At 39.4% G+C, this 17,479-nt stretch overlaps 1 protein-coding gene across 4 annotated transcripts in view; it reads right to left on the reverse strand.

Annotated features, from left to right (window-relative positions):
• The window catches only part of PLD1 (phospholipase D1), a 206,978-nt gene that overhangs the window by 37,272 nt on the left and 152,227 nt on the right, over positions 1-17,479 (reverse strand). For all 4 annotated transcript variants that reach the window (XM_047874310.1, XM_047874311.1, XM_047874312.1 and 1 more), the window contains 2 exons: positions 5,691-5,804; positions 3,398-3,447 (listed from right to left, as the gene is read on the reverse strand). In XM_047874310.1, the coding sequence (XP_047730266.1) occupies positions 3,398-3,447; positions 5,691-5,804 (164 nt within the window). The remainder of the gene's footprint in view (positions 1-3,397; positions 3,448-5,690; positions 5,805-17,479) is intronic.

Genomic DNA, 17,479 nt, shown 5'->3' on the forward strand with positions numbered 1-17,479 from the left:
AAGGGTTCCCTCCCTTTCACGGTACTAGCGTTTATCTCTCCCCCAATTCACATCCACACTCCTCACACTTGCCAGGCTGTCTCCCTCCAACTGTGGAGATCCTTCCACCACTCTGCAGATCAATTCCCTGGGTGTTCCAAGCAATATGACCTCAATACAGCTGTGTTTGAAGGACCAGGAAATCCCAGTGTCTCCCTACTTCTCTGCCATCTTAACTTCCACCTCTCCTTCATTTTGAAGGATGTTTTGCTGGACACAGAATTCTTGGTTGATAGTCTTTTCTTTCAGCATGTTGAATATGTCATCACAGTGCATTCAGAACACCACGGTTTCTGATGATAAATTGCCTATTAATCTTATAGAGGATGCCTTGTATTTGATGATTTGCTTCTCTCTTGATGCTTTCAAGATTCTCTTTTTGTCTTCATCTTTGGATAGTTTGATTATGATGTGTTTTGGTATGAAACACTTTATCCTTGTTGGATTTTGTTGAGCTTTGATGTGTAGATTCATATTTTCCATTACATTTAGGAAGTTTTCAGTCGTTATTTCTTTAAATATTCTACCTACACTTTTCTCTCCTCTTCTTTTGGGACTCCCATTATGTGTATGTTGGTATGTCTGATAGCATTTCACAGGTCTCCAAGGTTCTGTTCATTTGTCTTTATTCTTTTTCCTTCCTGTTCCTCTGGCTATATAATTTCAATTGATCTGTCTTCAAGTTTGTTGATTTTTCTGCCTATTCCAATCTGCTACTGAGCCTCTCTAACATATATTTCATTTTGGTTATTATACTTTTCAACTCCAGAATTTATTTCTGTTTTTTTAAGAACTTTTATGGAAACTTTCTAATAAAAAAGTTCTATTTTTAGGGGCGCCTGGGTGGCGCAGTCGGTTGAGCGTCCAACTTCAGCCAGGTCATGACCTCGCGGTCCGTGAGTTCGAGCCCCGCGTCGGGCTCTGGGCTGATGGCTCAGAGCCTGGAGCCTGTTTCCGATTCTGTGTCTCCCTCTCTCTCTGCCCCTCGCCCGTTCATGCTCTGTCTCTCTCTGTCCCAAAAATAAAAAATAAACGTTGAAAAAAAAAAAAAAAAAAAAAAGTTCTATTTTTAAGAAAATATTCTCTATTTGGGGAGATACAGTTTTTATAGTTCTCTTTAGTTCTTTGGATATTATTTCCTTTAGTTCTTTGAATATTCAAAGAATATTCAAATATTAAACTAGGTGTTTTAAAGTCTTTTAAACTGTCAGATAGGTCAAATTATGACAATTTTCTGAGAACTGTCAGAGGATGGGAGCTTCAAACCCATGCCTCCCTCTGGGGGCTGATAGGCTGCTAGTTTTCACAGTGATGAGGAGTTGATGTTCAAGGCTACTGTGGAACTGAGAAGAGGATGATGGGTATATAGCAAATTAAACGGCTACAAAGCTTGCTGCTTTTACCAAGATTGTGTTGTTTTTCTTGAATAAAAACTCCTCATATTGTTATAAGACTGGTTAATTTCTAGAGTTATAAGAAAGTTTATTTTGGTGTGCCTGGGTGGCTCAGTTAGTTGACCATTTGAATCTTGATTTTGGCTTGGGTCATGATCCCAGGGTCATGGGATAGAGCCCTGTGTAGGGCTCTGTGCTGAGCACAGAGCCTGCTTGGGATTCTCTCTCTCTCTCTGCCCACTCGCACTCTCCCTCATTCTCTCTCTCTCTCTCTCTCTCTCTCAAGAAAAGTTCATTTTAACAATTTCTGTCTGTATTTTTGTTGATTTTTTGAAGGAGTGGATTTTTGGAGATCCTTACTATGTCATTTCTGCTCATGTTCCAATTCTTTATTTTTAAGTGAAAAATATACATACATGGAAAGACTAATATTTTCTCCCCACATTCTGGTACATCACCCAGTGCACTCCATTTAGGAGGTTACCAATGTAAATAAAATCTTCAAAAACCTCAGTTGAGGTTTATAGCATATGTGAAGGCCATAACACAAGGCCTCATATAATTGTGACTTCTCCTCATGACTTTTGCAGACCTCCCTGTGGCAGCTCCATTCTCCAGGTCAGCTGGTGGAAACTCTCAGGATTATCTGATATTCCTTTCACTTTCCTACTCCCACATCCCCTCAAGTCTTCTTTCCCAGCTGTACTCATACATAACCTTTCTTTCCTTTGCCAGTGTGCCATTATCTCATGCCTGCCACCAGTGTCTCTCTTCTTTGCTTACCAACAGTAAGTGAATCTTTCCATAAAAACACCACCTTGACAGTTTCACTCCAGGAAGCAGAGGCTTCCACCAACCTTGTCTTCTTCAGGATAAAATCTAGTTCTTTTTAATGTGGCCCTCCAAGTTTTCACAATCTGTATCCCATCTGAACTGGAAGTCAGATAATTTGGGTTCTGACTCTAGCTTAACTTTTGTGGGACTTCCTGTACCTATTGTACAAGATATAGAAGACTATCGAGGACCTACTATGTGCTAAACCTAGCATCAGGACAAATAGACAAGTAAACCCACAGTTACAATATGTGGTAGGTGGGAGTTTAAAGAAGGGTCGAGTAAGAAGATATCTAGGTGCCTGGGTGACTCAGTTGGTTAAACATCAGACTCTTGATTTCAGCTCAGATCATAATCTCATTGTAGTGAGATGGAGCCCCACATCGGGCTCCACGCTGGGCATGGAACCTGCTTAAGATTCTCTCTCTCTTCCTCTCCCTCTGCCCATCCCCTGCTCGCTTTCTCTTTCTCTCACTCAAAATAAATAAAATAAAATAAAATAAAATAAAATAAAATAATAAATAAAAAATATCTGAGAAAGTGCCTTTGAAAATGTGAAGAACTGTACAAGTGAAAGGTATTACTGTGAGCTTTTTTTCTGATTTATTTGCCTCTAGTACAATACCTTCAAAGGTTTAGTCAGTGTATGGTGGCAAAATAACATAAATAGAATTGGTTTTCTTCCCTAAATATAAGACAGTGTTGTGACAACCTGGGGACCTCTGTATAACAAGAGGCCGCATAAATACCTGTTGACCTTGCAGCATCTGTGTCCTTAGCTTTAAAGCAGAAATGACACTTGTCCCGCTTCCTTCCCAGGATTGTGGTGAAGGATCGTAGAAGAAGATACATGAAGGGTCCTTGTGAAGTGCCTTATAAATCCCATTTATTATCAAAATAACTATTATAAAGAAATAAAAGTAAATAATGAAAATGCTCTTATTTTTTAATTATCTATGCATCTGAAGTTGTGATGTCCTCATTTGAACATTGCTTTGGACAATTTAGTGAGAATAAGTGATTGATCTCAGTTAAACGTTTGTGGGCTACCTCTTGTGAAGAGAGTTTCACAATGATTATGGATATGTCACCAAAGACAACTGTGGAGGAAAATAAAAGCTGTTACTTACGCTTTGCTTTTAACTGCCCAAGGATGGAATTTTCTCCTCTGCACATGGTTCTGAACACATGGAAAGGAAAGAAATAATTACAGAGGTTTCAAAGGAACCAATCCCAACTGCAGTATCTGTGAAGTATAGTCCTAACCCAAGCAAAAACAGAACGAGTGCTTTTAAGAGAAGATGCTACATGGACTTTTAGGAAACTAAAAAACCACCTGGGATATCACTTTTGTAATGGTACTGCTGGGACAGGTTGTTTTGAGGCAAGTAAATGGAAAAGTCATAAAACTGACATTAGATTTCAGAAAGAGATTCTATTTTCAAAAGATGGGCTATGAATGAACTTTCTCTCTTAGAAAATTTGGTGACAGCTCAGATAAATTTAGAATAACTCAATAGATGAGAACACTTACAGACTCACGTTACTTTCAGAGGTAAAAAGGGCAAACACTTAGCAGAATAATTTCTGAGTTAAAGAAACTATACACCTTGGCTGTCCCTGCAAAGTCGGCAAACGCCTTGAAAGTGAAAAATGTAGTTGCAGATAACTGACTCCGCTAATGACTTTGTTTTTCACAACTCTGATAATAGTCAATGAATTATAAAGACTGACAAAACAAAAAATTCTATGCTCCATCTGCTTGTTCTGTAGAAGTAATTAAAAATATAGTTATCCCTGGGAAATACTGATATTCTTAAGGATGATGCCAGCAAATAGAGATGTTTTTGCATAATAAAAGGTTAGAATTTTAGCTGCTGAACAAAAGCCAAGCATGTTATTTCATTCAGCTGGTTCAAACCCAGGAAAAGTCATAGAAAATAATTACAACTGACAATATTCCAAAAATAATATTAGAATGGCAAATGAAGTGGATAAAATCCAATTAAACATTATGTCAGTGCCCTAAATACTTGAAAAGCTTTGTTTGTCATGTTATAAATCAGGTAATATTAGAAATGGGCAAATCTTCAATCAAAGTGTATATCCCAAAGCATAGTTAAAGTTCTCTCTTACCGTAACCAGGCAAAATTACCCCAGAAGAAACAAAAAAAATCTTTACTTGAAATCCTGGTTGATAGAAATAACTCAGTCAGTAAGAAACAAGAGGATTAAAAAAAATCACCACAGTGGTGACCACAATTGTGCCTAGAGGACCCTCAGATCCTGCAGGGGGTATTATGGGGGAGGGCAGCAGGAAGGCATGTAAGCCCCTACCCCTAATTTGACCAAGCTCCTGAGACCTTATCTGCTTTACACACTGGGGGTTTTGAGCCAGGCCTCATTGTCTCCTCCCTCACAATAGGGTTTGATCAGAAAGGTGGGAAATTACAGGTGGTTCTGAAAAACAAGGGATATTAAAAGAAAACATCCAGGTTCCCGTCCTTGCTTTGACTTCATACAACTGTGATGCTCAGCAGGGTTCTTTTGTATCTTAGGTCCCAGAGCTTGTAACTGGGCGCTGGGACTCATGCCCAGGCCTGTTCACTTACCTCTTCACTCCCATTCTCTTTTCCAGCTACGTGACCAAGACAGAATGTTAGGGGTGCCTTCCCATCACTTTCTACACTACCTCTCTGTCTGCTCACCAGACATACCTCTTAACCCTCTTCATATCGCTCTACTGGCCAAGTCTGAAGCTTCACGGGTCTTTTTCAAGTGAATATGGCAATTCTGCTTTTTAGAATATCGAGAATAGGATTTAATACTTTCCTTAAAAGTTTAACAAAGATGTGGTAGAGAAAATAGAATTAAAATTCCAGAAGATAGGAAAGAACCTTCATCCTTCATTTTCTGTCAAAGTCTACCATTCCCAAGCTTGGTGAAAAAACTTGCTACCTAAAGAACCATAAACAAACACATGGAAATTTAATTTTTTTCTTCAAATAATATGGAAAGCTCAATAACTCTCTGGTGGCTTAAAGATAATTTTTAAATCAATATTATAATATGCCTATACATATATACATACATATATATATATGTATATATATATAAAGTCTTTGTCTTCATTTATAAGATCTATGTATATGTATGTCTTGTGTATAGGCAATGAGTATAAAAGACAGCTTTATATTTTAGTTCTTTTTATATTCGCCATGTGTCCCAGGCCTGCCATTTATGATTTTAGGCTCTATTTGAATTTTATCAACTAGTAAACAGGCCAAGATTCAAAAGTAAAATAAAGCGTTCATCTGTTCAACACTCCCTGAATAGATGTGGGGAAATATTTCCATTCCTTTCACCAGCTTACACGCGTGACTGATAGAAAGCTGAAAACAGACGACTTTAGAACTTTGGCACCTGTAGTTGAAGTGCATTATTGCCTGCAGGGCATTTCCTCCACCCGTTGAAATGTCTCCTTCAAATCCTGGCAGCAGCGGTATCACAACATACACCCGGTATCTCTGGTTTTCCCTACAAAAGTCAGATGCAGAGCGATTCACCAAAAAATGATATAGGTAGGCAGTTCACATGGTTTTAGAGATTGAGCTAATGGCTTCCTACAATACATTCTATCACATTTCCGGGCTTGGAAGGTGCCGTTGGATTGGAGGCCAGAAGCTGTCATCCAGGTAACAATTCATAACAACCTAAAAAAACCAGCTGAACTTGGCAGTAGAGTGGGAAGTCTACTCTTTCTACAGCATAATTTTTCCTAGGACAAAATCCACTGAAAGCAACCCATGCGTGGACCCACGGAAGGTGGGGTGGGGCTTGCAACAAAGTTTTGAAAAAGACATCATCGTAATAATTTTATGTATGACAAGTCGTGTCATCATTGCTTAGAAACTCTGATCCAGCTCTGAAAACTGGTTCTGCTGCAAAATGTTATCCTGCGCCCTTCAAGAATCCTGAGTGACTGATGATTTTAAATCCTCTGCATATAGAACGCATCATTTCTTGGCCGACTGTTCCAACTGATTGAGGCCAGCCTTTGAAAGAATAGTCTTTGAGTAGCCTTTGCTACTCCATAATGTAACAAATAAAAGAAGGAAGTGGGGCTACTTACTTAGACTCCATTCAGAAAGTACAAAATTTGGAGAATCATGTTCAAACAGGTATCACTATTTGGAGGCAAAGCTGTTAAGTCCTTGCCTCCATTTATGGGATACAGAGGAAGAAGTGGAAGCTGGAAATGATTGTGGTATCTGTTGTGGTCGAAAAATCTTGTCCAGAGATCTGAGACATCCATATTCACACAAAGGTGCTGCTATTTAAACTTCTCTTAATACTTAATTTCTAAGGTTCATTTTCTTCAAAACAACTACATTTTTCTTTCATGTGAGTATTACTACTACTCTTTGAGGGGTCGGATGTCATTACAATGTCTCCAAACACCAATGTATGTATCAGGGCTCGTGGAAGGTGAAGTTCAGGGCAGAAGTGATAGCCAACACAATGGAGTCTGTGGGCCCCTGAGCTTAACCGCAGCGCTGAGGACCAAGGCATCACAAGTAGGTTGTTGCAATGGCACGGATTAATCACTAGATGGCAAACATAGTTTGAGTTGGAAAAAATGAATTTTCAAGAATGTAAACTCCTCAAGCTCTCTGCCTGATAAGGGTAAGAGGCTCACAGCCTTAAATGGTAAATGAGATAGTGGGAAAGAACAGAAAACATACCTAAGCCATTTCCCCCATCACCAGCATTTAAAAGTCAAAATGAGTTAAACCAGACAGTTAAAAACTGACACTATCTGGCCTCAACTGCCTTTCCAGAATCGCCCTCCATTGGATCCTCACAGACCCATTGTCCAGTGCCAGACCACTGCCCTTTGCTCAGACGTGCACCTCCCTACTAAGGAAGGTTGGCTCATCTGCTTTCTGAGTCAGGAATACCCTTTCAGCCCACAGACTCCCACTTCTCCCTCCAAGGCAGCTAAAAGGCACTTTCCTTGGTCAAGTCATCCTGAATCTTCCAGTCAAAGCTGGTTTGCTCCTGCCTCTGGACTCCCAAGGCACACGGCACAGATGTCTATTCAGCTTTTGTCTATTCAGCTTTTTTGCTTTACACGATAGTGACACACGCATCTGCTGCCTAGGCTATGTGATAAGCTCTTTTGAAACACAGGACGTATGTCCACATATCTTTCTGTTTGGGGCAGTGCCCCACAGAGGATCCCTGCACATGTTATGCACTCAGTACTCTATGCTTTGGGAGACTAGGGTCGGGTTGGAAGAATGTTTGTTTCTGGGAAGCCTCGGGCACAGAAGAGATCAAGCTGCGAAACTTACAATAAGTTTCTCTTTAAATTACATGTTATGTGAATTTTTATCATGCTAAATATATATAACACATAATTAGCCATTTTAACCATTTTTAAGTATACCATACAGTGATAGTAATGAGTGTCACATGTTGTGCAACCATCACAATTCTATTTCTAAAACTTTGTCATGACTCTAAACAGAAACTGTGATTGTTAAGCAATAACTCCCACATTTTCCCTCCCTGAAAAGCCCCGATAACCTCCAATCTACTTTCTGTCTCTATGAATTTGCCATTCTAGATGTTTCCTCTAGGGGGAATCATACAATATTTGTCCTTCATGTTTGAGTTATTTCACTTAGCATAAGATCCTCAAGATTGTCAGAATTTCCTTCCTTCTTGTGGCTGAATAATCTTGCATTGGATATGCAATGCACATTTTGTTTATCCAGGCATCTGTTGATGGGCACCGGGGTTGTTTCCACCTTTAGGCTATTGTGAATCATGTTGCAGTGAACACAGGTATATAGATCTCAGTCCCTGTTTTCAGTTCTTCTAAAATATCCCCAGGAATGGCATTGCCTAGTCATGTGGTTATTTTATGCTTAACTTTTTGAGGAATCATCAAAAAATGATATTTCCACTGGGTAACACATGCTCATAGTACAAAATAGAAGAGGTAGAAGATTATATGATGGAAAAAAAATTCTCTTTCTCTCCATTGTCCTCAGGTGCTGTTTCCCCTCCCTGAGGGCAACTCCTACTACCTTCCATCTTCTTTCAGAAATAGTCTATGAATTTATAAGTATATGTATTTTTCTTCTATTCAAATGCTAGACTACTATAAACACTTTTATGAATGTTATTTTTATTTATATATCTGTACATAGAGATTTGTCCGTTTTTTAATTATAGTGATACAGTATTTCCCGTACCTCTTTTCCATAATATTTAAAGCAGCTCTCTATTGGTGGGCATTTAAATTGTTTCCAATTTTTTTTTTTATTATTTCAAAGTATCTATTTTGCTATGTCTTCTGACCCCCATAAATCATTTTTCACATTTGTGAAACATGAATATCACCTAGGAGTGGGATTGCTGGTCTTGAACATCACGGGTTTGTGACTCTGTTTGTAAACATGGTTCCCTTTTATCATTGTGTTTTATTATTTTGAGATTATTATTTTGAGATGACCTCAAAATGGAGATCTCATATCATACCCATATCAATTAGAGATTTCAGTAGGATACTGAGAAATGTCCTATAAAACTCTTTATCTTCAGATAAAATATTCTTGCCAATTTAGTTTGTGAGAATCAGAAGGTTCACATTTTCTTGTTCTTAGGACTCTGTTAGCTCCCTATCTGGGTCTTTGCCTTTTTCCAATGCAGTAGTTCTTCAATTTCCTGAATGATGAAATTTTTAAACTGTGTTCAGCAAGTTAGGAGAAATGACTTAGATTTTCACTGTTGTAGAAAAAAAGGGGCTCTTGAATTTCAAACCATAAAATCGTGGCTAAGTTTAAGCCAATGAAGAGAAAATTCTACTCGATATTATGTCCACTCTCCTTCCTGGATCCAATCCCCAGAAGACAATAGTTCTCAGCTGCCAGGGAAACACTGCATCCTCATAAAGTTGGGGTGGTGCAAAGGATAGGCATCAGGTTAGGGCAAGAACCTGAGCCCCTAATGGGCAGAATTACTTATGATCTTAAAAACAAGGTAAGAGCTAATGGGCTCCAAGCCATCATGTATGAAGCAATCATTTCATCCACTGCAGTTCAGAACAATTTTATAAAATTGTATTCTTGGGCTTTTGGTTAAAATAAGTTTTCTTTCAAAACTCACAAACTCTTACAGCAGTGCTATGTATATCTTAAAATTGGAAATCAATGTCCAATAATGGGGGGTGGTTAACTAAATTATGTTATAGCCACTCAAAGAGTGAACATTTTGCAGCCACTAAAAATGACCACCATCATGACTTAATAGCAAAATACTTCCAGTACTGTGTTAAAATGGCCCGAATGCAAAGTTACAATTACAAGACAATTACAGATGTGCAGGCTGATACCATGAAATAGGAAATAACTTGTCCCTTAAATGAATTACCTTTCCCCCACCCTGTGACTACAGATATGAAGCAGGTACTGCCCCCAGGATGGCACTCTCACAAAGGAAACAGGACACAAGATATCGACTTCTATTGACCAGGTAGAGATCCTTTGAGCTCAGCCAAGAGTATACAGAAATAAGAGTGATGGTATCCTACCCTTCACCCTTAAGCAGAATTCCAGGGAGAACAGGATAGACCTCATCACCTGTCAGCAGGATAGGGGAGCCATGAGGATCTGAGTGTGAAATATAATTTTGCTTCTCAGAGAACCCCAGAGAAAGGTCCACCAGCCCACATGATGTGGCAGCAACAGAGGAGCAGAGGAAAGGCAGATCTGAAAGGAGAAGGCGGAGGCCCCTATGTCACAGTCAGCAGGCTCCAGAATGGGCCCAAGGCACATCAACACTGAGGGCTGGAAGCCTCTTCCCAAGGATCTAGGACCCCTTACCATCCATACCAAGGGTGGGGTGTGTCGGGGCAGAGAGGGGGGGAGGAGAGGCCAGGTAACACCTGACTGATGGTGTATGGAGCAGAAATAGCAAGGAATCACTGAATTTGTCCACATTTATCAGGATGTGACTAAACTAAATTTAGTTCTATCATGTGGAAATGGGATTTGAAACCAAAATCCAGGTGAGCTACAGAAAAAGGAAATAAATCACAACTCAACAGAAAATATACGTATATTAATATGGACAAAAAGGAAATAGGTAAAAAGTGAATTTTTAGGGTGGTGAGAGTGTGAGAGCTTTAATATTTTCCATTTTCCTGATTGCTGTAATGTTGCCTGCACCTTTAAAATCAGAGTGCTAATTCACCATGTGTATGGTCATGGTGCTCCTCTACATTTCCCTCCTTGTTCTTCTCAGGAAAAACCCCCTCCCTCCTTCATCCCCACTTCCCTCCTCACCACAGAGGGCCATCGGCAGAAGTGGGGTTGCCTGGAGCGGGGTATCAGGATCCGTAAGAAGGCCCTTAAGGAGCTCGTCATGCTTCTCCAGTGATGAGATGCTTTGCTTTTTGAGAATTTGGAATTTATAGATCATATTTCATTGCTATAAGCTTCGACAGCTGGTATAAATCCTATCATTGTAGATTTTGCAGCAGTGAATGCTGCCAGAACTAAGGACTGTGCTCGGGGCGTAGTATTTTTGTGGAGAGAACATTATACCGTAGTGGCATTGGTTATGTGACAACTGGATCCGTAGCCTTCTCTGTGGTTTGGGACATAAACCATTTTATTGTGTGTTTGGCAAATCTTATAAAGCGCAGTAGCCCTTTCCAGGCTTTAGTTTTCTTATCTGTAAATGAGGGAGTTGGCTAAAATCGCTGCTGGTCCACTAGAAATGCTGGCCCTATTTAGCAGTGACTTTGCATATTACGTGTTCAACTTTATAGATTATGGCATAATACATATTGTTCACACACACACACATATAATTATTTTCATTGCTTATCTTTTGGAAACAAAAGCTTTTAAATGTAAGGACGTTGAAGGTTAGCCCAGCACGTCTGACTAAGACTTCACTCTCAACTTGATAAGCTTTGTCAGGCAGGTCCTTCAGTTGCCCCCAAATAAGATCCTACAAAATGATTGCTGGTCTCTGCCCTGTGCTAATCTTTACATCTCTCTATCTTCTGAGATTGCCATTTATATAATTCTTGGAATCAAATAAAAGCAGTTAAATAATCTAAATCAAATGTTCTCCTGCCATGATTGACTGTCATCTCTGCCCCAGTGTAACCTCTCATCCAGGTATTTTACAAAGCTTGGAGGTTAGCCTACAAGAAAAAAAAAAATGTGAAACCAGCCATTGGCATACTTATTCTACATGGTTTGTGTTCTTTTTATTAGAACCACGGTTTAAATTTCTTTAAGACAGTGCTTCTGAAACATACCCAGCATGGTACACAAATTATAGGACAGGGTAATTGTAGGAGGCAGACTTTTCTTTAAGCCAAATAACTTTTTATCTATCATGCAATTACTTAAAAAAAATTAAACGTTCATCTGATTTCTTTATTTTTAAAATAAAGTTTCTCATAGATTTCTGGGAGGCTTAGTACTCGAACATTTCTACCTTCCCTTGAAATGAGGGAAGCTTTGTAGCTGAGTGGTGGAGAGTACAAGGTAAAGTTCCTAGAGACACGGTCTCAGGTCTCAGTCTCTGTTCCCGTCATCGACAGCTGTGTGACGGATTCACGCGGGTTACCTCACTTCACTGGGCTCCATTGCCTCATCTGTAGAATGGGAAAGCTTACGCATCCACTTCATAAGGTAGGTGTGTGAATTAAATGAAGCAATGCATGTAAAGTACCTCCGATGTAGAGAGACTCAAGAATTACTGGGCAACATCGTTAATTCAATCTACAACCACCGATTTCAATGAGAAAGCCTGCACGCCTTCAAAGAGTAATAAAGAAATAGTACCTGAAATTAAAACAAAGCAGAACTGAATTCATGTTATGCTACTGAGTGCCTTATTTTATATCTGGGGGAGGAAGTTTATTGCATCAATAATGAAGCACCGGAGGTAGAAAACCAAAGTAAAGCTTACCTGTCCAGCAGTTGCTATCTAACAATTTAAAATAAGTCACTTTAAACATCTCTTTAATTAAAACATTTCTGTTTCTACCATAAATAGTATTTCTGAAACAGCTGATTTGAATATAGTGCTTCTAGATCCTTGTTCAACTGTACGGTGAGCTAGCATATTTCCAGAAGATGAATTTCCTGGAAATAATGTAAGAGTTTCTTCCACAAATTGATGTGCTATGGTTTTCAAAGCTGGGCAGAACAGGTATTGTTTTCTTTGTTAGTGAAAAGAACAGAGCGTCCGGAAGTTAAACGGACATTGCTCAAAAGGTCACATACCTGGAGACAACAGAGTTGAAACGAAGCCAAGTCCCAAGACACCTGGTCCCCAAATAATTTCAGATTCCCCAGAGGAACATTTTCCATACCACTCACTCGTGGGCAAACTGCAAGCACTATCTGGCACTACTCTACAGTTAGAGGAAGCATGAAGAATTTGAACAGTTTTCAAAATTGGGTATTTTTCAACGTAGTGTAAGATTGTATCTCTCATTGCAGTTTAATATGAAAATGCTGAGGCGTTAAATCCATTGCCTGTCTTCACTGTATGTATCAACTCTGTTGATAACAGTGCAAAATGCACTCCCTCGCTTCCTGTTTGTCAAGGCAGCAGGATTATTCATGTCAAGTTTCCGTAAGCAAAACTGTTTCATCCTCAGGAACAATTCATTCAGGGCACGTAAAATTTCTACCTGGATCAGTCAGTTCCAGCTCTTTCTCTTGGCTTCTTCAAATATGGCATAAACCCGTTGACTCTAGACAACGAATAATGATTTCTTCTCCCTGACCTCCAGTCAGATTTGAGTTGTTAAAGACGGGCTTCCAGCGGGTTGGGAGCCAAGACAGTTTTACTAATTAGAGCAGACCTTTTGATTTCTGCAGAGATTCCCATAGCTACTCTCAGTTCACCATGGAATGAGCAATGTTCTGAGGCTCTAGGTCATGGATCAGAGCGTGAAAGCTTTGCAAAAACCTATTTCTGCAAAGAATTATGGCTGTTGAGAAGGAACCAGGAGGAAGTGAGGAAAGCAGAGAACTCACAACAGGGAATTGGTGTTCCCTGGAGTCCAGCACTGGCAGAAAAATAAAGTCTCAGCTCAGTTGAGGGAGTTGGCAATTCAAAGACTCTGATCTTTCCAGGGTGGGAGGGACCTGGAAGAGAGCCTGTGTTCCTTGGTCAGGCCTGGCTGAATGCTGACTGTCATTTCCCTCCATCTGCTTTGTGCTTTATTCTATTCTTTTTCCAACAGCCAAAATTATACTTGTTGCTAGGCATGTGACCTTGGCAGGGAAGTTCGGAGTCTCAGAAGAGTGGAGCACAGAGAAGTCAATGAAGGAAGAAAGGGGGTGAACTTGGGCATGGTACACCACGGCCCTCAGTGAAAGCAGGGAGCCCCGTTGCAGGCAGGCTGCAAGATAAGCCTTTTAATCCCACCCCTCCCTTTCCTAAGAATACAAGGTCACAGACTTGGAATTATTAAAACATATTCTATAGCTACAATGAACACAGGAGATGAACAATAATGTGGACATGCAGAGAAGGGGGGGAACGTAAAATATATTTCCAGGATACATATGGATAGCCACGAAAAATTTTATGTGCAACATCCATGCCCTTTAAAATGTGACTGTCAGGGGCGCCTGGGTGGCGCAGTCGGTTAAGCGTCCGACTTCAGCCAGGTCACGATCTCGCGGTCCGTGAGTTCGAGCCCCGCGTCAGGCTCTGGGCTGATGGCTCAGAGCCTGGAGCCTGTTTCCGATTCTGTGTCTCCCTCTCTCTCTGCCCCTCCCCCGTTCATGCTCTGTCTCTCTCTGTCCCAAAAATAAATAAACGTTGAAAAAAAAAATTTAAAAAAAAAAAAAAAAATAAAATGTGACTGTCAAAGAAAGGGAGACCACTGAGACATCAGAGCTAAATAACACACAGTTAATATGCAATTCAACGGACTCGCTGCTCGTTTTCTACAGAGTAGGCTTGAAATTGCATCTTTAACGTGCTCTGTGAACTTCCAAGTGTGAGATACAATCTGCAGCAGATGCTACCCTACCATGCTCTCTCACTACAGATCCCCATTCCTTTCAGAAGCAGCTCATAGGATCACTGGGAAATAGTCAATCAGAAAATAACTGCAAGTTCTTTACAGTCCTGAAATACTGTGATTTTAGAAGAAGTCCACATTTTTAAAGACAAATTAATATGGTAAAGAAAAATGTTCTTTCAGGCTCCCAAAGCCTTTGAAAACAAATCTTGCAGGTACTTATTAACACATGTACTGTAGGGAACTAATAACTCAGATGAGTGAAGCTGAGATTCAGCCCAGTCTCCTTATTAACTGATCACCGTTACAATATTCACCACTCACTGCTCGGCCCAGTGAGCTCATTTGTCAACTTAATGGATTTCTGCGACTTACATCAATTTCATGAAAAAAAAAATATTTTTCTCTTTTGTCAAATGTGCTTTATAGATAAAGCGGATACCCCTGCATCAATGAAATGCAAGAGTTAAGAGAATAATTTAATTTTGTAAATTAGACATAAATTGACCCACAGAATTGAGAGACTGGCACGATGCAAGAAATCTTGGTGTATGCGGTTACGTTTAACTGTAAACAAGCCGATTTTAAGTTATCTCAGAAACGGATGCCATGGTAACTGTCTTAAAGAAAAAAAAAGTATATGAGAAGGCAAAAGATAGAAGTCACCTGTAAAAGCACAGATCATCATCAATGTTTATGGCTATACGTGCTGTTCTAGGTGAGTACTGAGCCGTCTTGACTTTGCCCTGGAGTTACCTGTGGACCATTATGAAATACAAGTGCCTGGGCCCCACTCCAGGAAATTCTGACCCAGCAAGTCTGGATGGAGTCCAGCTCCCTGGATTTTTGTAAAAGTCAAATGGTGATTTTGACGTGTAGTAAATGGCGAGATCTATGGTATACCTTGCAGGATGTGGTGGGTACTGTGGTGTGCTGCCTAAATGCCCTCACCATGGGCTCAAGATAGCACTCCCTTATGGAGAGTGCTGGCTGCTGGCTACTCACTCACAGTGAAGTCCTTCTCCCGGATTTGCACTCCTAGGTCAAAGCGACCTGCCTCACCCAAGGTCATGTTCCTCGAGTGGGCCTGTACCTGATGACTGGTTCAATGGGAAGAGGGGACATAAAGGCCCAACCCACTTAGGTGGCAACCCTGAAGGGGTCTCAAATCTATCTGGCAATGAACTGAAGTTATGTGGTATGGGAGAAGGCACTGGCTTGGCAGTCCAAAGACTTGAGCTTAAAGCCATGTTTGCCTATTGTTGTTAGTGGCTTAGTCCAGCCACATCACCTCTTGAATCTTAGTTTTTAACTCTACATATGGGGACGGCAACAACAATAACAACAAGACTATATGATCTACTTTGAAGAGTATTTGTGAAGATTCAGTAACAGTATAAATATAAACCATAAATCACATAAAATACTGGTAGTTACTGTTATAAAATGTTCTTAGATCTAAAAACCCCCACATACTATGTTTAAAAAGAGGATATTAAAGTACCATGTTATGCTCAAAGTACAAAAATGTTTGAATTCCCAAATGGGTATGTACTTACCATTCTCTACTGCCTGTGTTTAATGAGTTGAAATAATAAAATGTAATGGTATTGTTTGTGTATTTTGCTGCTTCTACACAGAATTAAAATCAGCCGTAAAAAGAAGTACCCTGGGAGCCAAGACAATTCAGTGGGGAAAGAACAGTCTTTTCAACAAACGGCCCTGGAACAAGTGAATATTCCTGTGCAAAAGAATGAAGTTGGACACCTACCTCACATCATGTATGAAAAGTAACTCAAAATGAATCAAAGACCTAAGTGTAAGGGATAAAATTACAAAATTCTCAGAAGAAAAGGGGTGTTAAGTCTTCATGGTCTTGGATTAGGCAGTGATTTTGTAGCCCTGGCACCAAAGCAGAAGTGACAAAAGAAAAAAACAGATCAACTAGACTTTATCAAAATGAAAAACTTGTGTTTCAAAAGGTAGTATGAAAAAAAAAAAAGGTAGTATGAAGAAAGTAGAAAAGAAAACAGCCTGAATAGGAGAAAATACTTGCAAATCATAAATCTGATAGGACACTTGTATCTAGAATACATAAGAGAACTCTCACAACTCAACAATAAAAAGACAACCTAATTAAAAAATGGCCAAGAAATCTGAACATCTATTTATCCAGAGATAATACACGGAATGGCCAACAAACAAACAAAAATACTCAACATCATTCATTAGTCATTAGGTAAATTCAAACCAAACACACAATGAGATATCATTTCACACCTATTAAGATGGTTATAATAAAAAAACAGAGAGGACAGTAATTACTGGCAGTGATACAGAAATTGGTGCCCTCATACACTATGGAAATATAAAATGGTGTAGCTGTTTTTGAAAATATCCTGGCAGTTTCTCAAAATGTTCAGCATAGAATTTCCATATAACCCTGCAATTCTACCCCTAGAATAATAAAGATATATCTGCATAAAAACTAATACACGATGTTTATAGCGGCATTAATCACAATTGCCAAACAGTGGAAACATCCCAAATGGATAAATAGAATGTGGTATATCCAGAAAATGGAATATTACCTGGCAATAAATATAAATGAAATACTGGTAACATTCTATAACATAGATGAGTCTTGGAAACATTAAATTAAGTGAAAGAAGTCAGTCACAAAGACCATATACTGTATGATTCCATTTAATATGAAATGCCCAGACCAGGCAAATCTATGGGGAAAGAAAATAGTTTAGTGGTTGCAAGGGGATAAGATAAGGGGAATTAGGTAGCGACTGCTAATAAATAAAGGGTTTCTTTCTGGGGTGATGAAATGTTCTAAAACTAAGTATACTAAAAGTATACTAAAAATCACTGAATTGTACACTTTAAGTGGGTGGATTGTGTGGTCATATCTTAAAAACACTGCTATTTTAAAAATAGTCCCATGAGCTGAAGAAATAGGACAGAGGGTAGCCAGAATTTAAATATAACTCATGGAAAAATATGATGACTATTTTGCTTTGATTTTTAAGTGAACACAGTAACTGTGTGCCATTAAGTAAATCAAATCACAAGTCTAACGGCGTGGGAAAGAGACTGGCCAGGAAAAAATGACTGTGCCCTG

This window comes from Prionailurus viverrinus, chromosome C2, assembly GCF_022837055.1.
Source record: "Prionailurus viverrinus isolate Anna chromosome C2, UM_Priviv_1.0, whole genome shotgun sequence".
Lineage (NCBI taxonomy): Eukaryota > Metazoa > Chordata > Mammalia > Carnivora > Felidae > Prionailurus > Prionailurus viverrinus.